This window comes from Chiloscyllium punctatum, chromosome 11, assembly GCF_047496795.1.
Source record: "Chiloscyllium punctatum isolate Juve2018m chromosome 11, sChiPun1.3, whole genome shotgun sequence".
In the NCBI taxonomy this organism is placed as follows: domain Eukaryota; kingdom Metazoa; phylum Chordata; class Chondrichthyes; order Orectolobiformes; family Hemiscylliidae; genus Chiloscyllium; species Chiloscyllium punctatum.
This window is the reverse complement of record NC_092749.1, coordinates 12,353,554-12,379,693: the sequence shown is the minus strand read 5'-3', so window position 1 is coordinate 12,379,693 and position 26,140 is coordinate 12,353,554. Positions and strand designations below refer to the sequence as shown.

Here is a 26,140-nt window from a genome sequence, read left to right as displayed (position 1 = left end):
AATCCCTACAGGGTCTTTTTTTAATGCTACGTTTAAAATAATCATCACGGCTATTTATAATGTTGTCATTAAACCCATGTGGACACATACTTGCAAACCAAAATGCCATTCAAATCTAAACTGTAAAATAAATGATGTTAAACTATATAAAAATCACACACTTTTCAACTCAGTGACCAGACAGTGTGCCTGGGTCTCTAGACGACAGTGACAATACCACAATGTCACTGCCCTCCCTCTCTTGATAAGTACACACAAATGCCTCTGCTCAAGGGCAAGGATATTTCTCCGTGCTCTAACCAGGACCCAAGATCCACCCTCCCCACCTCACTTGGCACTCTAATTACAGGGCTCCCTACACATCTGGGTTCCTATTCCCATCCCAGCTCACACCCTCCCCAGCAGGCACTAAGCTCAACAGGCAGCTGACTGCTGACTCATACACGTGGACCCTAACCACTTCCTAGATGCATTCAGCCCACCTGGTACCCTCCCCTCCCATTTACTCGATTTACGTCCTGTGTGGCAGCAGCTGTCAAAATGTCTGTCAGGACTTTTACATTTCAGAACATAGCAGCTGACTGCTGGTAAAAGGGGTGGGGGGGGGGGGGGGGGTGGTGGGATCTGGTTTATCTTCCTCTGATGGTTGTGTGATGAGAAAAGTCTGTCAGAATGGAAACATGGCTCTGCCCTCCCCAGGGAGCCCTGGAAAATCAGGCCCACTTAAATCCCCTAAGTACAGTCTCTCTGTCGACTCCTGAATATGGTGCTGAGGATGTGCGGCACCAGCAGAGGGAGCACTGTTTTGTTTTCCCATAGACTCATACAGCATGGAAACAGACCCTTCGGTCCAACTCATCTATGCCGACCAGATTTCCTAAAATAAACTAGCCCTATTTGCCTACGATTGGTCCACATCCCTCTAAACGTTTCCTATTCATGTACCTGTCCAATGTCTTTTAAATGTTGTCACTGTACCTGCATCTCCCTATTCAAGTGTGTGTGGCATTCCAAGGTAGACCAGTGCTGTCCATTCTCCCCATCAGCTTTTCCAGCAGATGCCGAATATACTGCAAACCTTACATCGTAGGGTGCGCTGTTGCCTGCTATTATTACCCTTAATGGGGGTAGCACCCTCACCGTCACTTAAATTGTGATTGGTCTCCCTGGAATCGCCTTGTTTTATTTCACACAATGTTGTGACACGCAAGTTTATTCACTCATATCATAATGATTGGGCCAAGCATACTCTTTTCAAAAATACTGTGACTAGCCAAAAGGACCTAATCCTCTTTTTTTTTAAACACGTCAATAAATACTGCCCAGAAGGGTGGCAGTGTGCTGTGACTTAAAACAAAGTTAGGGTGGATTTGTGGCTTGCGAAGGTAGTGTCAATGATGATGCGAGCCCCTTTTAATAGCTGCTGATTTGCAACTTTACCTAATGCATTGGCCCAACACGCAAATATGTTTTGCATTGCAAGGGAAGATAACGAGTCTCTGTAGGACAAACATGGCAAATATCCCAGGCAACTACTTCAGTGGAAAAATAAAAAGCTTTGTCTCACTCAAATTGCGCCCAGTGGAATTTTTTTTTCGTGTGAGATTACATCTCTTAACAGCACTGAGCTGTTGCATTTGCTGGTTTACAGAGAGCATTTGTGAGTGGGATCCAAGACTGCATTCACTTTTATTATTTATTTAATAAGCTGCGATCATTCCCCAAGGAGAGACAGGGGGTGGGGGCATTGGAGGGGTCAGGAGAGGGGGCTTCCTGACCTTTCGAGAGCAGAGCTGTGATTTGTTTTGCGTCGAGAACGAGCCTGTCGAAATGAATTTTGGTGGAAGTGAAAATCAGGCAAACGAGCAACGAAAATGCTGATCTCAAATCTCCATAGTATGTTAACCACATTTGCAGGAATAAGAGCTTTTTACAGACATAAAAATGACAGCATTTACAGCTTTCTGCCTATCATATCCATGCCAATCATCTAGTCTCTATCTATTGGAATCCCATTTCCCTGCACTTGTCCTGTAGCCTTACTTCCTATGGCATTTCAAGTACTCATCTAAATAATTAAATGTCCTTGAGGGCTCCCGCTCCACACCCTCACAGCAGTGAATTCCAGATACCCTGGATGAAAGAGGTTTCTCAAATCCCCTCTAAACTGCCAGCTCTCTTCCTTAAAACATTCCCCTGATTATTGCCCTCTCTACTAAGGGGAAAGGTTTTTCCCGACCTACCTTCTCTGTGCCTAACCCCACCCCCAACCTCCTCAGAAATTTGTAAATCTTAACTCTCAGCCTTCACTGCATTAAGACAAGCAGCAAGAGCCAACCCAATCCCCCTTCATGGCTGAACTGCTCTAGCCCAGGCAACAACCTGGTGAATCCCCTCTTCGAATATCTAGAACAGGAACATCATTCCTATAGTGCGGCAACCAGAACCGCACACAGTACTCAAGCTGGGGCCTGACTAACATTATATATACCCCTGTCATAACATTCTTGGTTTTATATTCAATGCCTTGACTAGAGCTCCATTACATCTTCTTTACCATTTTATCTCCCTGTCCTTCTGCCTTCAATGGTCTATGGAAATGAACACCAAGGTCCCTCTGATGCTCTGTGCTTCCCAGGATCCTACCATTAAATGTCTACCCCATTGCCTTATTAGTTCTCTCGAAATGCATCACCTCATACTTTTCCAGATGAAATTCCATTTGCCACCATTCAGCGCATCTAACCAGCTGTCCATATATTCCGGGGCTTTTCTCCTCGCTGTTTACCTCTCCATCAATTCTCATATCATCTGTGAACTACCTACATTAATATCTGGATCATTAATGTATAGAATACCTGCAAGGGATCCAACATTGAACCCTGCCACATGCAGAGGACACAGGCTTCCGGTCACAAAATTATCTATTGGCCACCACCTCTGAGTCAATTCAGATTCCAGTCTCTCAAATAGCCCTGGATCCCATTGGCTCTTAGCTTTGCCATGCAAGACTTTGTCAAAAGCTTCAAAGTCCATGTAGACTTCATTGACTACTCCCCTCACCTACACCCCCAGCCACCTCCTTGAAACATTCAAAGAAATGTGTTAGCCATGAGCTCCCCAGATGCTGACTATCCCATCAGCAAACCATCATCTCCCAGACCATACAGAACCTCATCACCTCAGGAGATCTCCCACCCACAGCTTCCAACCTCATAGTCCAGGAACCCCGCACTTCCCGGTTCTACCTCCTTCCCAAGACCCACAAGCCTGAGCACCCTGGCCGACCCATTGTCTCAGCATGCTCCTGCCCCACTGAACTCATCTCCACCTACCTCAACATTGTCCTATCCCCCCCTAGTCCAGGAACTCCCCACATACATTCGAGACACCATCCTCGCCCTCCACCTCCTCCAAGACTTCCGTTTCCCTGGCCCCCAACGCCTCATCTTCACCATGGATATCCAATCCCTCTACACCTCCATCCGCCATGACCAGGGCCTCCAAGCCCTCCGTTTTTTCCTCTCCAGATGTCCCCAACAGTACCCTTCCACCGACACTCTCATTCGTTTGGCCGAACTGGTCCTCACCCTTAACAATTTCTCCTTTGAATCCCCTCACTTCCTCAAGCCATGGGCACACGTATGGGCCCCAGCTATGCCTGTCTCTTTGTTGGCTATGTAGAACAGTTGATCTTCAGTAATTACACCGGCACCACTCCCCACCTCTTCCTCCGCTACATTGATGACAGCATTGGCGCCACCTCGTGCTCCCGTGAGGAGGTTGAGCAATTCATCAACTTCACCAACACATTCCACCCTGACCTTAAATTTACCTGGACCATCTCTGACACCTCCCTCCCCTTCCTGGACCTCTCCATCTCCATTAGTGACGACCGACTTGACACTGACATTTTTTACAAACCCACCGACTCCCACAGCTACCTGGATTACACCTCTTCCCACCCTATCTCTTGCAAAAATGCCATCCCGTATTCCCAATTTCTCCGCCTCCGATGTATCTGCTCCCAGGAGGACCAGTTCCACCATAGAACACACCAGATGGCCTCCTTCTTTAGAGACCGCAATTTCCCTTCCCACGTGGTTAAAGATGCCCTCCAACGCATCTCGTCCACATCCCGCACCTCCGTCCTCAGACCCCATCCCTCCAACCGTAACAAGGACAGAACGCCCCTGGTGCTCACTTTCCACCCTACAAACCTTCGCATAAACCAAATCATCCACTGACATTTCCGCCACCTCCAAACAGACCCCACTACCAGGGATATATTTCCCTCCCCACCCCTTTCTGCCTTCCGCAAAGACCGTTCCCTCCGCGACTACCTGGTCAGGTCCACACCCCCCTACGAAACACCCTCCCATTAGAACATAGAACATAGAACAATACAGCACAGAACAGGCCCTTCGGCCCCCGATGTTGTGCCGAACTTCTATCCTAGATTAAGCACCCATCCATGTACCTATCCAAATGCCGCTTAAAGGTCGCCAATGATTCTGACTCTACCACTCCCACGGGCAGCGCATTCCATGCCCCCACCACTCTCTGGGTAAAGAACCCACTCCTGACATCTCCCCTATACCTTCCACCCTTCACCTTAAATTTATGTCCCCTTGTAACACTCTGTTGTACCCGGGGAAAAAGTTTCTGACTGTCTACTCTATCTATTCCTCTGATCATCTTTTAAACCTCTATCAAGTCACCCCTCATCCTTCGCCGTTCCAACGAGAAAAGGCCGAGAACTCTCAACCTATCCTCGTACGACCTACTCTCCATTCCAGGCAACATCCTGGTAAATCTTCTCTGCACCCTCTCCAAAGCTTCCACATCTTTCCTAAAGTGAGGCGACCAGAACTGCACACAGTACTCCAACCGTGGCCTAACCAAAGTCCTGTACAGCTGCAACATCACTTCACGACTCTTGAATTCAATCCCTCTGCTAATGAACGATAATACTCCATAGGCCTTCTTACAAACTCTATCCACCTGAGTGGCAACCTTCAAAGATCTATGTACATAGACCCCAAGATCCCTCTGTTCCTCCACCTAACCAAGAACCCTACCATTAACCCTGTATTCCGCATTCTTATTTGTTCTTCCAAAATGGACAACCTCACACTTGGCAGGGTTGAACTCCATCTGCCACTCCTCAGCCCAGCTCTGCATCATATCTAAGTCCCTCTGCAGCCGACAACAACCCTCCTCGCTGTCCACAACTCCACCTATCTTTGTATCATCTGCAAATTTACTGACCCACCCTTTGACTCCCTCATCTAAGTCATTAATAAAAATTACAAACAGCAGAGGACCCAGAACTGATCCCTGCGGAACTCCACTTGTAACTGGACTCCATGCTGAATATTTACCATCTACCACCACTCTCTGACTTCGACCGGTTAGCCAGTTTTCTATCCAATTGGCCAAATTTCCCTCTATCCCATGCCTCCTGACTTTCCGCATAAGCCTACCATGGGGAACCTTATCAAATGCCTTACTAAAATCCATGTACACTACATCCACTGCTCTACCCTCATCCACATGCTTGGTCACCTCCTCGAAGAATTCAATAAGACTTGTAAGGCAAGACCTACCCTTCACAAATCCGTGCTGGCTGTCCCTAATCAAGCAGTGTCTTTCCAGATACTCGTAAATCCTATCCCTCAGTACCCTTTCCATTACTTTGCCTACCACAGAAGTAAGACTAACTGGCCTGTAATTCCCAGGGTTATCCCTATTCCCTTTTTTGAACAGGGGCACAACATTCGCTACTCTCCAGTCCCTTGGTACCACCCCCGTTGCCAGTGAAGACGAGAAGATCATTGCCAACGGTACTGCAATTTCCTCTCTTGCTTCCCACATAATCCTAGGATATATCCCGTCAGGCCCGGGGGACTTGTCTATCCTCAAGTTGTTCAAAATGTCCAACACATCTTCCTTCCTAACAGGTATCTCTTCCAGCTTATCAGTCCGTTTCACACTCTCCTCTTCAACAATACGGTCCCTCTCGTTCGTAAATACTGAAGAGAAGTACTTGTTCAAGACTTCTCCTATCTCTTCCGACTCAATACACAGTCTCCCACCACTGTCCTTGATCGGACCTACCCTCGTTCTCGTCATTCTCAGGTTTCTCACATACGCATAGAATGCCTTGGGGTTATCCTTGATCCTATCCGCCAAGGATTTTTCATGCCCTCTCTTAGCTCTCCTAATCCCTTTCTTCAGGTCCCTTCTGGCTATCCTGTATCCCTCCACTGCTCTGTCTGAACCTTGTTTCCTCAACCCTATGTAAGCCTCCTTCTTCCTCTTTATTAGACATTCAACCTCCCTCGTCAACCAAGGCTCCCTCACACGACCATTTCTTTCCTGCCTGATAGGTACATACATATCAAGGACACGTCGTATCTGCTCCTTGAAAAAGTTCCACATTTCCACCACATCCATCCCTGACAGCCTATGCTCCCAACGTATGCTCCTCAAATCCTGTCTTACAGCATCGTAATTTCCCTTCCCCCAATTGTAAAAACTTCCTTGTTGTGCGCACCTATCTCTCTCCATAACCAAGGTGAAAGTCACAGAATTGTGGTCACCATCACCAAAATGTTCACCCACTAACAAGCCCACCACTTGTCCCGGTTCATTACCGAGTACCAAATCCAATATGGCCTCCCCTCTGGTTGGACAATCTACATACTGCGTTAGAAAAGCTTCCTGGACACACTGCACAAACACCGCCCCATCCAATCTACTTGATCTAAAGAGCATCCAATCAATATTTGGGAAGTTGAAGTCGCCCATGACTACGACCCTGTGGCTTCTGCACCTTTCCAAAATCTGTTTCCCAATCTGTTTCTCCACATCTCTGCTGCTATTGGGGGGCCTATAGTAAACACCCAACAAGGTGTCTGCACCTTTCCTATTTTTGACATCAGCCCATACTACCTCCAGAGGCAGATCCCCCTCAAACTTCCTTTCTGCAGCCGTTATACCATTTCTAATTAGCAATGCCACCCCCCCTCCTTTTTTACCACCCTCCCTAATCTTACTGAAACATCTGTAACCAGGAACCTCCAACAGCCATTCCTGTCCCTCTTCTATCCATGTTTCCGTGATGGCCACAACATCGTAGTCCCAGGTACCGATCCACACCTTAAGTTCACCCACCTTATTTCTGATACTCCTTGCATTTAAGTATACGCACTTGAGCCCATCTCTGTGTCCGCAAGTAGTCCCTATCAGTGCTACCTTCTCCACAGCCTCCCTACAGTCTTGGCATTCCTGACACACAGCTAGCTTACTTGCTGGACTACAAGTCCGGATCCCATCCCCCTGCCAAATTAGTTTAAACCCCCCCGAAGAGTGCTAGCAAACCTACCCCCCAGGATATTGGTGCCCTTCTGGTTCAGGTACAACCCGTCCTGTTTGTACAGGTCCCACCTTCCCCAGAATGCAGTCCAATTGTCCAAATATCTGAAGCCCTCCCTCCTACACCATCCTCGCAGCCACGTGTTCAACTGCACTCGCTCCCTATTCTTTGCCTCTCTGTCACGTGGCACCGGCAACAACCCAGAGATGACTGGCACTTTCCCCAGCCACCGCAGGAACTGTAAAACCTGCGCCCACACCTCCTCCCTCACCTCTATCCAAGGTCCTAAAGGAGCCTTCCACATCCATCAAAGTTTTACCTGCACATCCACTAATATCATTTATTGTATCCGTTGCTCCCGATGTGGTCTCCTCTACATTGGGGAGACTGGGCGCCTCCTAGCAGAGCGCTTTAGGGAACATCTCAGAGACACCCGCACCAATCAACCACACCACCCCGTGGCCCAACATTTCAACTCCCCCTCCCACTCTGCCGAGGACATGGAGGCCCTGGGCGTCCTTCACCGCCGCTCCCTCACCACCAGACGCCTGGAGGAAGAACGCCTCGTCTTCCACCTTGGAACACTTCAACCCCAGGGCATCAATGTGGACTTCAACAGTTTCCTCATTTCCCCTTCCCCCACCTCACCCTAGTTCTAAACTTCCAGCTCAGTAACTGTCCCCTTGACTTGTCCGGACTTGTCCGACCTGCCTAGCTCCTTTTCCACCTATCCACTCCACCCTCCCCTCCCTGACCTATCACCTTCATCCCCTCCCCCCTACTCACCCATTGTACTCTATGCTAGTCTCTCCCCACCCCTACCCTCCTCTTGCTTATCTCTCCACGCTTCAGGCTCACTGCCTTTATTCCTGATGAAGGGCTTTTGCCCGAAACGTTGATTTCGCTGCTCGTTGGATGCTGCCTGAACTGCTGTGCTCTTCCAGCACCACTAATCCAGTATTTGGTTTCCAGCATCTGCAGTTATTGTTTTTATCCTTGATTAATCCATGCCCTTTGTTCTGGCTAGGTCTGATCTCATCGAGTCTTAGAATCATACAGCATGGAAACAGACCCTTCGGTCCAACTTATCCATGCTGACCAGGTTTCCCAAACTGTACTAATCCCATTTGCCTGCATTTGGCCCATATCCCTCTAAACTTTCCTATTCATCTGCCTGCTCAAATGTCTTTTGAATGTTGTAACTGCACCTGCCTCTACCACTTCCTCTGATAGTTCATAAACGCAATTATCTCCCCAGCTTCACAGCTTATTAAAAATTGCTATAAAAGCAGAAAATTATGAAACACCTCAGCAGATCTGGCAGTATCAGCGAAGACAGAGTTCATGTTTCAGGTCGGTGACCTTTCTTCCAAACTGAGAAACAAAATCCTCAGGCACTGGATTATCCGAGACAGGGTGTATGACCAACAACCAGGACATTAAGGCGTACCATCCTCTGCTGTCCGCAAACTTCCACGAAAATCTCCGACTTTGAGTGACGGTCTGATGTTTGGGAGAGTTCTGATGTACTTACTTAGCCAGATACCCAGGAAATGTTCGACAGAATCAATCTGCCGTGTCACTACAGAATGAACCATCAGATCACTCATAACAGAACCCCAACACCTCCTGACATCCAGGACTAAATCCCACCCAAAGCCCAAACCAAACTACCTCTCCCACTCAAACCTAACAAGGCCCCGACTGTACCTTAGACACCCACCCTCTCCCACCTGTCACACAACTAATCTGCTAGCTAACCAACCTACCACCCTACTCAGCTGCCACCTGAATCACCCACTGTGTCAATTCATTCATGTATCCATTCGGTAACATTCACATTGGATCTATTAACTTACCTCATGGAAGTTCGTGCTGTAAAAGAGTCAGGTATCCTGTTTTCCTTCCAACTCCACAGCGCTGCAATGCAGGGTTTTCAGAGAGATGTTGTGCTCTGCATTTCGATGATAGCTTGGCTCAGGAGACCCAGCAAGAAAAGTGGAGCAGTGTTGAGACAGCGTAAAGTTCAGCAGTGTGGCAATCTTATCATTGCTCCTCTTCAGAAGGTCTAGGCTGTTATAAAGACACTTTACATTTAACATAAGAACTCAGAGCAGGAGTACACCATCTGACCCTTCAAGCCTGCTCCGCCATTCGCTAAGATCATGGCTGATCTTTTCATGGCCTCAGCTCCACTCACCCGCACTCTCGCCGTAACTCTTAATTTCTTTACTGTTCAAAAATCTATCGTCACCTTAAAAACATTCAACAAAGTAGCCTCAACTGTTTCACTGGGCAGGGAATTCACAACCCTTCGGGTGAAAAGAATCCTCTTCAACTCTGTCCTAAATCTGTTCCCCCTGATTATGAGGCTACGCCCCCTAGTTCTAGTTTCACCCACAGATGGAAACAACCTCCTTGCCTCTATCTTATCTATTCCCTTCATAATTTTCTATGTTTCTGTAAGACTCCACCCCCTCCCCCCCCCAATTCTTCTAAATTCCAGTGGGTATAGTCCCAGTCTATTTAATCTCTCCTCATGAAGCAACCCTCTCAACTCCAGAATCAACCTGGTGAACCTCCTCTGTATCCCCTCTAGTGTCAATACATCCTTTCTCAAGTAAGGAGACTAAAACTGCATGGAGTACTCTAGGTGTGGTATCAGCAGCACCCTGTACTGCTGCAGCATAACCTCCCTATTCTTAAACTCCAGCCCTTTAGCAATGAAGGACAATATTCCATTTGCCCTCTTGTTTACCTGCTGTACCTGCAATCCAACCTTTTTGTGATTCATGCACAAGGATACCCAGGTCTCTCTGCACAGTAGCATGCTGCAATTTTTCACCATTTAAATAATAGTCCATTTTGCTGTTATTGCTTCCAAAATGGATGACCTCATATTTACCAACATTGTACTCCATCTGTTCGACCCTTGCCCACTAACATAACCTATCTACATCCCTCTGCAGACTTTCAGTTTCCTCTTCACATTTTGCTCTACCACTCATCTTAAATGCCATCTGTGATCTTTGACACACTACACGTGGTCTCCAACTCCAAATCATCTATGGAAATTGTAAGCAATTACGGTCCACACACTGATCCTTGAGGCACACTACTAGCCACTGATTGCCAATCAGAAAAACACCCATTTAGCCCCACTCTTTGCTTTCTGTTAGTTAACCAATCCTCTATCCATGCTAATACATTGCTTGTAACACTGTGCACCTTTTATCGTATGCAGCAGCCTTTTGTGTGGCACCCTGTTGAATACCTTCTGGAACTCCAGATACACCACATCCACCAGTTCCCCATTGTTCACCGTGCTCATAATGTCCTCAATGAATTGCAGTAAATTAGTTAAAGGTGACCTGCCTTTCATGAACCCTTTTCATTAATATTGCTTGGAGGACTTGAAATATTGTGAAAAATGGATTTCAGTGTTTGTGAAAATACCTGTAGTGGTTGTTTTAAAGGAAATGCCTGAGAATTCACTGTGCGGATTGGAGATTTTTGAAATAAGTCTTCTTAGATATCGCATGACTGGCGACAACCACTTGCTTTGCTAATGGATTGTTATGAATAGTTTCTGGCCTTGAAGAGATTCTTGTTTTCTTTGATTCAATTGAAGGGAGGCCTGCCAAGAACAAGCTGAATTTGAGGAGAGCCTGTTCAGGACAAGTTGGAGGAATGCCTACAAGGAACAAGATGCCCAGCTAGTCTCTCTCAATTCTGAGAGGTTGAGTTGAAAAGGGTGAAACCTATTTGCTGTTTTGAAAGCGTGATTGAAGAAATCTCTCACAATTATACTTCCTGAGCAAGCTGTGTCTGTAAAACTTCAGAGACAACTGTGCGAGATAAGGATCTTGACCACATGTCCGAGAATATCAGAGCAACTGACTTTGGAACATCATATAGTTTTTCCTTTTGTCTTCAAGAATAACCCAATAGCTAAAATTTGTTTATCAGAAAACCCACTTCTTTCCCTCTTTTCCTGAAGAGTTTGTGTGCATGTTTTGATGATAAACAAAAAAGATAATCATTTCTTCTTCTTCATCATTGACTGTTTAAGTTAACCAATTATTGAATCTTTATTGAATAAGTTTTGCTTTGATAATGAACCAATAAATCTATTTATTAAAAAACAGTTGATAATCTTTCTTGTTTTAAACTTGATGTGGATAAAGTATTTAATTGGTCACCTCAGTCACAGGGAGAAGTATTTTTATTTTACAGTGGGACTAAACAGAGGTGCACTCCTCCAGCCTTGGTTGTTACATGACTGATGCACTTTAAGCAAGGATAAGTTACAATAATACATAATGGTTGGGAATCAGATAGCTTCCCAGTCAGATCTGGAGTCAGGCAGTGCAGCCCTCTCTCTCCTGCCTTGTTTGTGTGCTGCATAGAGCCATTTGCCGAGTCCAACAGGAAGGATATGAGCCTGAGAGGGGTGACTATTCCTGGCAGCGGGGGCCTGCAGGTTAAGGCCTCCCTGTACATGGATGATGTTGCTGTTTTCTGCTCTGATCCGCTGTCCGTGCACAGACCCATACGCATCTGTGACCAGTTCGAACTGGCCTCGGGGGCCAAGGTCAACCAAGGCAAGAGCGAGGCCATGCTCTTCGGGAACTAGGCCGACCAATCCTCGATCCCCTTCACCATCAGGACTGACGACCTGAAGGTGCTGGATATTTGGTTCGGAGGGGCTGGGGCATGCGCCAAGTCTTGGGAGGAGCATATCAGCAAAGTGAGGCAGAAACTGGGCAGATGGGAGCAACGGTCACTCTCCATCGCGGGTAAAAACCTGGTCATCAGGTGTGAGGCACTGTCATTGCTGTTATACGTGCACAGGTCTGGCCTATTCCCAGAACCTGTGCCGCTGCAGTCACCCAGGCCATCTTCCACTTCATGTGGAGATCAAAGATGGACCGGGTCCGAAGGGACACAATGTACAAAGACCTGGGCAATGGGGGAAAAACACGCCCAATGCCACCCTCACCCTGATGGCCATCTTTGTGTGTGGCTTCATCAAGCTGTGTGTAGATCCCCGGTACGCAAACACCAAGTGTCACTACGTACTGAGGTTCTACCTGTCCCTGGTGTTGCACAGGATGGGCCTGGCCTCGCTGCCGTGGAACGCTCCGAGTAGTTGGACCGTTCTGTATCACCTGTCCTTCGTGGAGAAATTTATGAAGAAAAACACCTTTGACCACAAGTCCATCAGGAAGTGGTCAGCACGTAGTGTCCTTGAGACTCGTCAGGAAAAGGAGAGGGCGGATCCTATCAAGCAGTTCTCTGGGCAGTCACTTGGCAGAATGCCTCATCGCCAGAACCTTCCAACAAGCACTAAGACATGGCTTGGCTGGTGGTGAGAAGGGCTCTGCCTGTGAGATCCTTTATGCACGTCCGGACACTCAGCCGCACTGCACGCTGCCCTCGAAGCAGCTGCGGGGGGGGGAACGAGACTGTCACACACCTCCTTCTGGAATGTGCCTATGCAAAGGAATTCTGGAGAGGAATGCAGTGGTGTTTGTCGAGGTTCGTCCTGAGTAGCTCTGTGATGCAGGACTCCGTGCTCTACGGCCTGTTCCCTGGGACGCACACCGAGACGAACATCAACTGTGCCTGGAGGATCATCAACTCGGTGAAGGACGCTCTCTGGGTGGTCCGGATCCTGTTGATCTTCCAGCTGAAGGAGCTGACCCCAACTGAGTGTTGCGGACTGGCACATTCCAAGATCCAGGACTATGTGTTGAGGGACGCGCTGAAGCCTGGGGCAGCTGCCGCCAAGGCGCGATGGGGAAAGACCACCGTGTAATGTCTGCCTGCCTAAGAACAGGGGGCTTGCGCAGTAATTGGGGACCGCTGACACCTCAGCAGAATAGCTGGATAGTCAATGTACAGACTTGTATATATGTAAGATTAATTTCGATCTTTGTAAGTAAAGAAATGTAATGTGTGCATAAGAATGGCATGACCAATTTTATAGAGATCCAAATAATTTTATGAATAAAGTATATTTTTGAAATTAAAAAAAATACATTTACATTTATATAGTAGCATCAACATTTCTGAAGCAGTTGATAATGGGTTGGCACGGTGGCTCAGTGGTTAGCACTGCTGCCTCACAGTGCCAGGGACCTGGGTTTAATTCCAGCCCTGGGCGACTGTCTGTGTGGAGTGTGCCCCTTGTCTGCATGGGATTCCTCTGGGTTCTCTGGCTTACTTCCACAGTTCAAAGACGTGCAGGTAGATTGGTCATTCTGAATTGCCAGCAAAGTGGATTAGCCATGTGAAATGCAGGTTAACAGGGGTTGGGTGGGATGCTCTTTGGAGAGATAGTATGGACTCGATGGGCTGAATGGCCTGCTTCCATACTGTAGGAATTCCATGATGACCGACTAAGCTGCATTTTGTGGTCTGGATTTTGAGCGGGATAAGCATTTGCTGCAGAGGAAGCAAATGTTGTTTGGTGACAGGTGAGGACCTCGTCTTCTCTTTGGAGCACCGATATCTACAAGCAAAATACTGGAGATGCCGGAAATATGTATAAGGAACGAGAGTACCTCAGCCAGCCTGCGCTGTCATTCAATAAGATCGTGGCTGATCTGATTTTAACTCAACTCTACATTCCTGCATATCCAGGAGAAAGTGAGGACTACAGATGCTGGAGATCAGAGTCGAGAATGTGGTGCTGGAAAAGCACAGCAGGTCAGGCAGCATCTGAGGAGCAGGAGAATCGACATTTTGGGCATAAGTCCTTCATCAGGAATCCTGCATATCCACCAATAATTCTTCACGCCTTGGTAATCTATCTCCCTCTTCTTAAAAAACATTTAAAGTTTCTGCATTCACGGCCTTTTGAGAAAAGGGATTCCAAACACTCATAATCCTCGGAGAGTTTTATTTCGTCCTCACTTAAATGGACAGGCCTTTATTTTTAAACTATGACCCAACATTCTACATTTTTCAGTAAGAGGAAGCATCCTTTTGATATCTGCTTGGTCAAGTCCCCACAGGATCTGAAACAGGAGAAGCTCAGCAGGTCTGGCAGCATCTGGAAGAAAGCAGAGCTAATGACTCTTCATCAGAACAGACTCGTCATCACCCCCCTCGGGATCTTACAAAGTCACTTCGGACTTCTGGAAATGCTGAAATTCTCAACAACCGTACATCAGAGCCTGAATGCATAATGTCTGTTTTCCATCTTCCTTACATACCGTTCCCACCACATGGCTTTGACTTGCTTGTGAAAGTCAGGACTGCAGACGCTGGAGATCAGAGTTGAAAAGTGTGGTGCTGGAAAAGCACAGCAGGTCAGGCAGCATCTGAGGAGCAACTTTGTTTTAACTGTTTTGTTAATTCTACTGTCAGTAGAGACAACCCAATTTCTCCCCTTTTCACCCTAACTTACACCCATTTTACATTTCTGTTTGTTTCAACACATTTAGCAACCCACTATTTTTTGCACTCCACACCATCTGTTTCCCTTGTCCCTCCTCCATCTGTCAAAAGTATTTAAAAAACATTTTCCAAACCCTTCGAGTTCTGAAGAGTTACAGTGGACTCAAAACATTAACTCCCTCCCACAGATGCTGCCAGACCTGCTGAGCTTCTACAGCAGACATTCAAGTCACATCTTAAATAATCATTCGCTTTTGTTGACGATACACTTCCAAGTCAGGATGATGAGTGGCTTGGAGGGGAACTTACAGTGTGGGTGGTGTTCCCATGTATCTGCTGTCATTGTCCCTCTCGATGGTAGAGGTTGCAGGCTTGGAAGATGCTACTGAAATATCCTGGGGTAGTTACTGCAGTTAGTTACTGCATGTCTCTTTAAATGGTACATACTGCTGCCACTGTTTCATCATTAGTCAAAAGAAGCTTCAAGTTAATTATGAAAGCAAATTCAGCAGAGATTCTTGCAACACAGAAGAAAGCCATTTGGCCCTTAGTTCCTGTGTTGGCTCTTTGAAGGACTGATCTAATTAATCTCAGTCCCCTGCCCTTTTCCCATGACCTTGCAAGATTTTCACACAACGCAATTACCAAACTGCAATCTCTGACTGTAGATGTGTGATAGCATGCTCAAGTCCCACTGTTAAAATTGTTACTTTTCACTGTGAGTGGTATTTATGAGGAGAGTTAACATGACAACAGTATAATCTGTTGGCTTGAGTCTAGACAGGTATTGTATCCAACTCAGAGATTAAAGTACCTTTGTTGAAATAACCTTGAATTCCTATTTTTACACTGAGTCAAATATGTCAGTGAGTCATCTTTACAACACAAGTAATGTTCCCACCAAATAAACACTTGCTTCTTTTAACCTTTTGTTCATTTTGTCTTCATTGAGATAAGACACTATATTGAAGAATTAAATATGCACTCTACTTCAACTGCACCCAGATAACACCACTCCCAGGGGAGCTGCTGTATATAGTATTACTGCACAGAAATTGACCATTCAGCATAACTGGACTACACCTGTGATGAGTACTCATGTATGAACCTCACTGCTCTCAGAATACACCAACTATACTTTACAACTACTTGCAGGTGAGTTCTCATCACTCTCTGGGTACAAAGTATTCTCTTCAATTCCTGATTGGATTTATTAGCAACGACCTCTCATTACGTAAGAACTCGGAGCAGGAGTAGGCCATGTGGCCCTTCGAGCCTGCTCCGCCATTCAATAAGATCATGGCTGACCTTTTCATGGCCTCAGATCCACTTACCCACCCTCTCACCATAAGCCTTAATTCCTTTACTGTTCAAAAAATTGCCTTAGTTTTAAAACCAGTTACTGAGGAAGCCTTAACCATTTCACTGGGCAGGGAATTCCATTCACAACCCTCTGGGTGAAGAAGTTCCTTCACAATTCAGTCCTAAATCTGCTCTCCCTAATTCTGAGGCTACGCCCTCTTGTCCTAGTTTCCCCTGCCAGTGGAAACATCCTCTCTACATCTATCTTATCTATTCCCTTCATAATTTGATATGTTTCTAAAAGATCCCCCCTCATTCCTCTGAATCCCAACAAATATAATCCCAGTCTACTCAGTCTCTCCTCATAAGCCAACCCCTCAACTCCAGAATCAACTTAGTGAGTCTCCCCTGCACCCCCTCTAGTGCCAGGGCATCCTTTCTCAAGTAAGGAGAGTAAAACAGCACGCAGTACTCCAGGTGTGGCCTCACCACACCCTGTACAGCTGCAACATTACCTTCCTGCTTTTAAACTCAACCTCTTTAGCAATGAAGGTCAAACTTCCATTTGTCTTCCTAATTACTTGTTGCACCTGCAGTCTAACATTCTGTGATTCATGCACAAGGACAACCAGGTCCCTCTGCATAGCAGCGTGTTGCAATTACTTACCATTCAAGTAATCGTCCTTTTTACTGTTATTCCAACCAAAATGGATGACTTCACATGTATTAACATTATACTCCATCTGCTACACCTTTGCCTACTCACTTAAACTATCTTTGTCCTTTTGCAGAGTTTCATAGTCCACTGCACACTTTGCTCTACCATTCATCTTAATGTCACCTTTGACATGCCTCACATGGTCACCAACTCCAAATCATCTATGGAAATTGTGGATAATTGCAGTCCCAACACTGATTCCTGAGCACACCACTAGTCAGTGATAGCTAACCAGAACAAGACACATCTATTCCCACTCTTTGCTTCCTGTTGGTTAACTGTCATCAGCATCATGGCTATCCCTCGGGGTCTTCGTTCCGTTGATCTATTTATGGATCTTAAGTGGCTGATGAGTCCAATCTTGACTTTGAATTGTTTAACCAATCCTCTATCCATGCTAAAACATTGGCTGTAATGCCTTGCATCTTTACCTTATGCTCAGTTACGAGTGGTGTAGCACAAGGATCTGTTTGGGGGGCCACTGCTGTTTGTCATTTTTATAAATGACCTGGATGAAGATGTAGAAGGATGGGTTAGTGAATTTGCGGATGACACTAAGGTCGATGGAGTTGTGGATAGTGCTGAAGGATGTTGCAAGTTACAGAGTATCATAGAGAAGCTGCAGAACTGGGCTGAGAGGTGGCAAATGGAGTTTAATGCAGAAAAGTGTGAAGTGATTCACTTTGGCAGGAGTAACAGGAATACAGAGTACTGGGCTAATGGTAAGATTCTTGGTAGTGTGGATGAGCAGAAAGATCTGTGTCTGTCCGTGTACATAGATTCCTGAAAGTTGCCACCCAGGTTGATAGGGTTGTTAAGAAGGCATACGGTGTGTTAGCTTTTATTGGTAGAGGGACTGAGTTTCAGAGCCATCAGGTCATGTTGCAGCTGTACAAAAGGCAGGTGCAGCTGCACTTGGAGTATTGCATACAGTTATGGTCTTCACATTATATGGGAAGGATGTGAAAGCATTGGAAAGGGTGCAGGGGAGATTTACTAGGATGTTCCCTGGTATGGAGGGAAGGCCTTATGAGGAAAGGCTGAGGAACTTGAGACTGTTTTCGTTATAAAGAAGAAGGTTGAGAAGTGACTTAACTGAGACATACAAGATAATCGGAGGGTTAGATAGGGTGGGCAGTGAGAGCCTTTTTCCTCGGATGGTGATGGTGAGCACAAGGGGACATAACTTTAAATTGAGGGGTTACAGATATAGGACAGATATCAGAAGTAGTGGAACACCCTGCCTGCAACAGTAGTAGACTCATCAACTTTAAGGGCATTTAAATGGTCATTGGATAAACATATGGATGATAATGGAATAGTGTAGGTTAGATGGGCTTCAGAATGGTTTCACAGGTCAGTGCAACATTGAGGGCCGACTGTACCGCACCGTAATGTTCTATGTTATGCAGCAGACTTTTGTGCAGTACCTTTTTGAATGCCTTTTGGAAATCTAGATACACCACATCCACTGGGTCCCCGTTGTCCACTGTGTTCATAGCATCTTCATGGAATTTCAGAAGATTAGTTAAGTATGACTTGCCCTTCACGAACCCATGCTGCGTCTCCCCAACAGTACAATTTCTATCTAGATGCCTTGCTATTTCTTCCTGGATAATAGACTCAAGCATTTTCCGCATAATTCCCCACCTTTTGTCTACCTCCCTTTTTAAACAGTGGGGTCACATTTGCTGTTTTCCAATCTGCTGGACCTGCCCCAGCCCCAGAATCCAGTGAAGTTTGGAAAATTACCACAAGTGTATTTGCTATTTCTCCTACCATCTCTTTTAGTACACTTGGATGCATTCCATCAGGACCAGGAGACTTGTCTGTCCTTAGCTCTATTAGCTTGCCCAACACTACCTCTTTTGTGATAGTGATTGTTTCCAGGTCCTCACCTACTTTCATCTCTTTGTCAATTACTAGCATGTTATTTGCGTCCTCCACTCATTTAAAGGCTCTGGTACGTGCTTCCATATTTACCATGTCCACCCTGTAGTTGTTGGTCTTCCAGAACAAGGGGTTGACCTTGACCGGGTGTTGCAGACTGGCACGCTCCAACGTCCAGGACTGTGTACTGAGGGATGCACTAAAGCTTGGGGCAGCTGCCACCAGGGTGCAGTGGGGAAATACCACTGTCCGAGGCCTTCCTGTTGAAGGTAAATGGGGATCCGTTCAGTTATCGGACATTCCTACTGCTTCAAATGTACGTAAATATAACCTGGTTCAAGTAAGACGTGTCTTTGGTTTGTTTGGATAGATTCAAATTCCAAGGTTGGTTCCCTTGATATGCTACTGACAGTCCGAACTGTGTCTATGACTACATACATATTTTTTCATACATATATTTTGTTAAAAAGTGTTGACCCTTAAGTGAAATTCATCATTGTCCCAGAATACCATAGGCTGCTCCCTTATTATATGGAGGCTTTTCAGACTCTTAAAGAGCCTTATTTGGTCAACCATTGGCCTTCCCTTTGTCGTACTAAAGAGCTCCCAATTTCTTCAGAATGTCTTAATAGGTGTGACCTCTTATTCCTGGTATTATCCTCGTAAATCATTTATTGTATCTTCCAAAGTGTCGAGATATGCTTTTATCTGTGTAGCAATCTTTGACATTGCAACTTATTGTATTATCTTGGGACTTTAAATCCACCACATCCACAGGTTCTCCTTTATCCAACTTGTAATTTACTTGCTCAAATAATAAAAAGTTTTTTATCACAGTAGTTTACGTCAAATCCCCGATGTCAAAGGTGCTACAACTTACTTGGGAAAGTGTGTAGATCCTGGAGATCCACTTCTCTAAGGGTCACCATAAGGGTTAATGGTCTAATAAAACCACACAAAGTCTGTTGGAAACAAGTTAATAAAAAAACACTGACCAGGTTCCTATACTTAACCATAACTTTTGTTTATTATAATCAAGTAAATTCTAATCACAAGTAAACAGCTATGACTTATCAACATATGGTTCTATCAGTTACAAAATCTAATGCCCTATATACACATATAGACACAGACAAACAAACAAAATCATTGCTTTATGGATACTGGGGAAAACTGGAACAGCAGCAGTCCAGAGGGTGCACTGAGATGATCCTTTCATTTGCCAGGACCTCTGTTCTTCAATCTCTTTTCTCCAGGTTCCTTTCACTTCTTTGTCAGAAGTACAGTTGGTTCTGATAAAACATGGTAGTTCCATTCTCACGCAAACTCACAACATAAGAAAATTGTACAATAGCCCTGCCATTTAAAATAATGGGGCTGGAATGGCATTATAGCCAATACGGGTAAGGAAAGTTCACGCTCTACAAATAACAGTAGACTTCTTCGCTGTAAAGCCAATTCGTGTTGAACAAACACTCATCTTGGCAGACCTGATTCTACAGGCCAATTGGTAGACTAACTATAAACTCTTTTATTTCACAGGTTAAAAGGTAACTGCAGCATTTGCTGTAAAAAAAAAGGCTTTTTCCAGACATTTGTACTGCAGTGAGCAGACTCACATCCTGCCTTTACAGAGTTCCAAAGGTCTTTTACTGTATTGCTCACACTAACATACTGTTCAGCTACTCAGGAACTAATCAGAGTCGTCATCAGTTCTTTAGCATCCATGACTTTTTACAATAGAAACAAACCTATCAACCACTTGTTGTTAGTCAGATCTCACTAAACAAACACACGCGCCTGCACACACGCATGCCCAGCCATCTACAAACAAAGCAGCAGTGTCAATACCACACACAATGGGTTTCAGTAACACAAACAGAAATTGCTGGAGAAACTCAGCAGGTCTGGCAGCATCTGTGGATAGAAAGCTGAATTAACGTTTTGGGTCTAGTGATGCTTCTTGTGTACTTAAGGCACTTTGTGCCTCACCAAGAGGCTTTTGGAAGGGGGGGGGGCATCTCTTAAACTCCCTGACCTTTCCTCCAGCTCCTCTTAACACATGCACAAACTCATGCTGTCCTCACTCACTTGTGTTCTGGGTCCCACCATTGATTCTGGGTTTGCACTTCAGGGTATTACCAACAGAGGTCACTGTTCCCAATGGCGCGATCAAGAATGGCTGGCAATTCTTGGGAGAAGAATTCCTATCTTATAGCGTCCTTAATTGTGTGGGCAGCCTGATGTTGGCCAGTTAAATGCCTGGTGAGTTAATTCGGTCAGGCCTTTCTTTTGGAACAAACATGGGGCCTCTGCTGCATCTGCAAATGACAGGAAGGGAAGCTGCATACCTAACACAAAATCAAGCCCAGTGTGTTGTTAAGATTTGGGACACACTATCTGAAAGGATGGTGGGGAAGCAGATTTAATAGTAAGCTTTCAAAAGGGTGCTAGATTGGTAAACAAGAAATGTCAAGGAAATATGGAAAGTGAGGGCTGGGGGATTAATTGGATAGTTACTTTAGAGACTGGACACTTGCATGATGGGTCAAATGGCCTCCTTCTGCACCATACACCACCAATGTCATTCATCCTTAAAAAAAAGCTCTATTTTCCACAGATATTCCGACATAGTGACATGGATTTGAACTGCCAGCACCTTTCTGATGGGAAATTATGCCAGCAGGTTATAACCCATAGAAAAATGAAGCCCAGATGATTTGAAAAGACTTGCCCGAAATAGAAAAGGATTCCCTCATACTTAAGGAGTAATTGATTCATTGCTTAATCCTTTGCCTACGTGTGTGTGATGAACAGCTGCACTGAGAGATTGATTAGTCAACAGGAGGTCATGAGAACTCTGCTGGTCACTTTCCTTTTTTATGGTGATTGCAATTGACTAGAGTCAAATTGTGGCAGGTATTGATGACATTGGGGGCAAGGAATGTCTTTCAAATTAAAAAAAAACTTGGTCAGAGACAAAAAAAACTGCAGATGCTGGAATCCAAATTAGATAGGCAGGAGGCTGGAAGAACACAGCAAGCCAGGCAGCATCAGGAGGTGCAGAAGTCAACATTTTGGGTGTAACCCTTTTTCAGAGCTGAAGAAGGGTTATACCAGAAGTGTCGACTTCTGCACCTCCTGATGCTGCCTGGCTTACTGTGTTCTTCCAGCCTCCTGTCTATCTACTTTAAAATTTAAAAAAGCAATCTATCTTTGTAAGTACTTTGATTTAATTCGTACTCACTCAAAAACATAGAAGGACCTTTGCTAAACATGATGCCTTACGTTACAATTGTCCTACATTGGGACTTAATATAATGACAACCGTGATTACTCTCGACTTGCACCAAGTCCCATTCCTCTATCACTCCTCTTGCTCAGCTATATTTGCTTTTGCTTACACAGGAGCTTAATTTTCATTTTTGCTTTCAAATATCTCCACCAACCTTTATTTCTGTAATCTTCTCCAGGATTATAACTGTTGAAGATATCTGTGCTCCACTAATTCTGGCCTCTTGTGCATCCCTGATCTTATTAAGTTCTGCCACTGGCAGCTGTTCCTGCAGCCGCTGAAGCCCTAAGCTAAGGGGCTGTCTCTCTTGATACTCTCTACAAACCTTAAGCGACTCTTTTAATTCTACCTTTGGCTATCTAATATCTCATGTGGCTCACGGTCAGAGTGAATGATAATTCTCAGGCTTGCTGAGGTGCACCAGTTAAATTCCATGCAAAACGGAAGAGGAGCACCTCATTTTTCCATTTGGGCACCTTGCAGCCTTCAGAGCTCAATAACATTAAGGCCTTTAACCCCACACATCAGGCCTGCTCTTCACATTGGCTGCTATCACAACCAACCCATTGTCAGCTACTAATGGTCCTTGAAAGCAACAACTGATTCCTCCAGTCATGAAAGGTGCTGTGTGAATCCAAGCTCCATCCTACCCACCCAAATGGAGATACAGTGAAGTAAAGTCGCTGTACAGAACTTTAGTTCTGCCACATTTGGAATATCGTGTACAGTTTTGGTTGCCACATTAGCAGAAGGATGTGAAGGCTTTGGAGAGGGGACAGAAATAGTTTATCAGATGCTGCCTAGTTTGCAGGGAATGAGCTGTGAAGAGAGATTGGAGAAACTTGGTTTGTTTTCACTTGAACTTTGAAGGATGAAGGGCGATCTGTTAGAAGTTTACAAAATTATGAGGAATAGTCAGAACGGTGACAGAATTATTAGACAGAATGGACAGTCAAAGTCTTTTGCCCAAGGTAGAAATGTCAATTACTGGGAGATGAGGAGACAATTACTTGGTTTAAAGTAAAAGGGGTAAATTTAAGGGAGTTGTGAGAGGCAGGTGTTGTACACAGACAGTGGAAGGTGCCTGGAACATGCTGCCAGAGATGGTGCTGGAGGTGAATACAACAGCAATATTTAAGAGGTATCTTGACAGATAAATGAATAGATATGGAATAGAGGGATATAGACTGCGTGGAGGCACAAGGTTTTGAGTTTAGAAGAGCATCATGTGGGAGCATAGGCTTGTTGGCCTAACGGGCCTGTTCCTGTGCTATACTGTTCTTTGTGCTTATAAGTTCACATAATTGTGCAGTGATTTGGGCTCACGGTCAAAGGCATGACCATTTCTCATCCTGTTCCCCAACCCCCCCCCCCCCCCCACCACCACACACACACACACACACACACACACACACACACACACCAGATGCAGCATTACTCACAGAGACACTACGTAATCAGACACATCCGTTCAGCATCACGCCCAATCCCTTCTGTATCACAAGAGCCTCTGGGAAATATTTAAGACAGGCATACTCTGCTATCTGAATGACATTGAATGCATAGCATGGAAATAGGCCAACTGGTCCACATTGGTTTGGACGTTCCACATTAACTCCTCCCAGCCTCTTCATGTATTAACAAAACAATCCAATTTTCTCTGAAAGCCACCAAAAGTATTTCTCACAAGCTCTGTATGCAGTAACACATTCCACAGTCCTCCCACTATCTCAGTAAAGTTACCCTGAATTCTGTACTGTGTTTGATTGGTGATCCTCTTACATCCATCATGCCGTGGTGTTGGACCTGCTCCACAACCAGGAAGCATTTTCTTCTACCACCTCTTTATCGGACTTTTACTGAACATTTAAAACCTTCTCATGATTTGCCCTTACTTTTCTCTTTTCCAAAGGGCATTTCTCTCAAGAAAAGTTTCAAATGGAAGCGATTTGAAAATAGATGAACCTTTTAGAAGCAGCGCTTTATTGGTTAGTGATGGTGAAAGATCCGGCCCAAAATACTAAGCTCCTTCTTTTCAAACGCTAGCACATTGTTTCCCCTGTCTCTGTAACTTCATCTGGCTCTGCAGCTCTCTGTGCTCCTCTCATTTCAAATGTCAGCAGTTTTAATCCAATTGCAAATCTGTTCCAACTTACTCTCAAACTTTATTGCTTCCATTCATTGTGCGAAGTGCACATCGCTGGCTGGGCCATTACTTATTACCTGTCCCGAGTTGCCCCTTGAGAAGGTGGGGGTAAGCTGCCTTCTTGAACTGCTGCAGTCCATGACCGACAATGCCCTTAGGGAGGAAATTTCAGCATTTCAACCCATCAATAGTGAAGTAACGGCGATATATTTCCAAGTCAGGGTGCTGAGTGGTATGGAGGAGAACTTACAGGTGATGGTGTTCCCCATGTATCTGCTGCTCTTGTCTTTCTTAGATGGAAGAGGTCGTGGTTTCGAAAAGTGTTGTCTAAGGACCTTTGGTGAATTTCTACAGTGCATTATGTAGATAGTACACACTGCTGTGACTGAGCATCAGTGATGGAGGGAGTGGATAATTGTGGATGTGGTACCAATCAAGCGGGCTGCTTTGTCCTTGATTGTGTCAAGCTTCTTGAGTGTTGTTGAAACTGCACCCATCCAGGCAAGTGGAGAATATTCCACTGTGGACAGGCTTTGAAGAGTCAGGAGGTGAGTTACTCACTGCAGTCTTCTGAACCTCTAACCTGCTCTTGTAACTACTGTGTCTATTTGGCAAGTTCAATTAAGTTTCTGGTTGGCAGTAACCCCAAGGATGTTGACAGTGGGGTATTCAGTGATGGTAACACCATTGCATTTCAAAGGGTTGTGATCAGATTGTCTCTTATTGGAAATGGTCATTGCATAGCATTTGTTTGGTGCGAATGTTACTTGCGCAATTGTCATCCAAGTCTGGGTGTTGTCCAGATCTTATTGCAATTAATGGAATGCTTTAGTATTTGAAGAATTGCCAATGGTGCTGAACGCTGTGCAGTCATTGATGGACATCCACCTATTGGCGTTATGATGGAGAGAAGATCATTGATGAAGTAGTTGAAGATGATTTCCAGCCTGCAGAACTTTGGCTGACTTCCTCACTTATACAGTGTCACTGAGGAGGGAGCAGTGGGTCATTTACAGGAAAATGTCCGGTGTTCAGACACATACTTGCAAAGGCCACTCTAACAGAATATTTCAGCATCTGCGAGCCCAATTTCATGCAATGGAATCGTGGCAAAACCTGAAACCCAAAACTGGAGAACTGCACCTGATTCGGCCCCACACTATGGAAAGGATATGAGAGCCCTCGTGTAGGGTGTGGATTGACATTTTTAAAAAAAATTATCTGTGCCCTAAAGAAGGCAGTGGTGAGCTGCTGTTTTGAGAATCTGACCCAGCAACCATGAAGGATAAGTGATATATTTTGAAGTCAGGATGGAGTGTGGCTTGGAGGGCCACTTGCAGATGGTGCAGCTGTCTTGTCCATCTTGGTAGATCCGAAGATGCAGCCAGAGGAGCCTTGAGGACATGATTTATGGGATGGTTCCAGAGATGGGAGATTTTGGAAAGAAGATTAGTCTGAAGAAGCTCAAACTGTTCTTCTTAGAGACAAGAATGTTGAGACAAAATTTGATACAGGTCCAAAAGGACAGCTTCAGATAAAACAAAATGTTCCCACATTAGCAAACGCTAAAAAGACTACAACACATGGATTGAAGGCTTTGGTCACAAGGTGGGTGAATTGGCGAGGGTATTGTCTACACAGTGAAACAAGCTACTTCAGTTTTATAATCTGTTGTCCTTTCACACATAAAGAACTGGCAAGGCCAGCATCTGTTACCCACTCTTCACAGCCCTTAAAATGAGTAGCTTTCTCCGAGTTAACCACATTTCTGAGGGTGTAGAGTATCACACAAGCCAAAATGGGTAAGGACAGCAGATTTTCTTCCCTGAAGTACATTAATCAGGTAGGTTTTTACACCAAACAGTGACAGCTCCATGGTAAAAACAATGACTGCAGATGCTGAAAACCAAATACTGGATTAGTGGTGCTGGAAGAGCACAGCAGTTCAGGCAGCATCCAACGAGCAGCGAAATCGACGTTTCGGGCAAAAGCCCTTCATCA

General features: G+C 45.2%; 1 protein-coding gene across 2 annotated transcripts in view; it reads left to right on the top strand.

Annotated features, from left to right (window-relative positions):
* aig1 (androgen-induced 1 (H. sapiens)) overlaps positions 1–11,476 on the top strand; it is a 171,492-nt gene extending 160,016 nt beyond the window's left edge. The window contains exon 5 of one of the 2 annotated variants that reach the window (XM_072580300.1): positions 11,013–11,476. In XM_072580300.1, coding sequence (XP_072436401.1) covers positions 11,013–11,101 — 89 coding nt within the window. In that variant the 3' untranslated portion in view covers positions 11,102–11,476. The remainder of the gene's footprint in view (positions 1–11,012) is intronic. The other variant, XM_072580299.1, reaches the window with a different exon arrangement.
* The last annotated feature ends 14,664 nt before the right edge of the window (positions 11,477–26,140 follow it).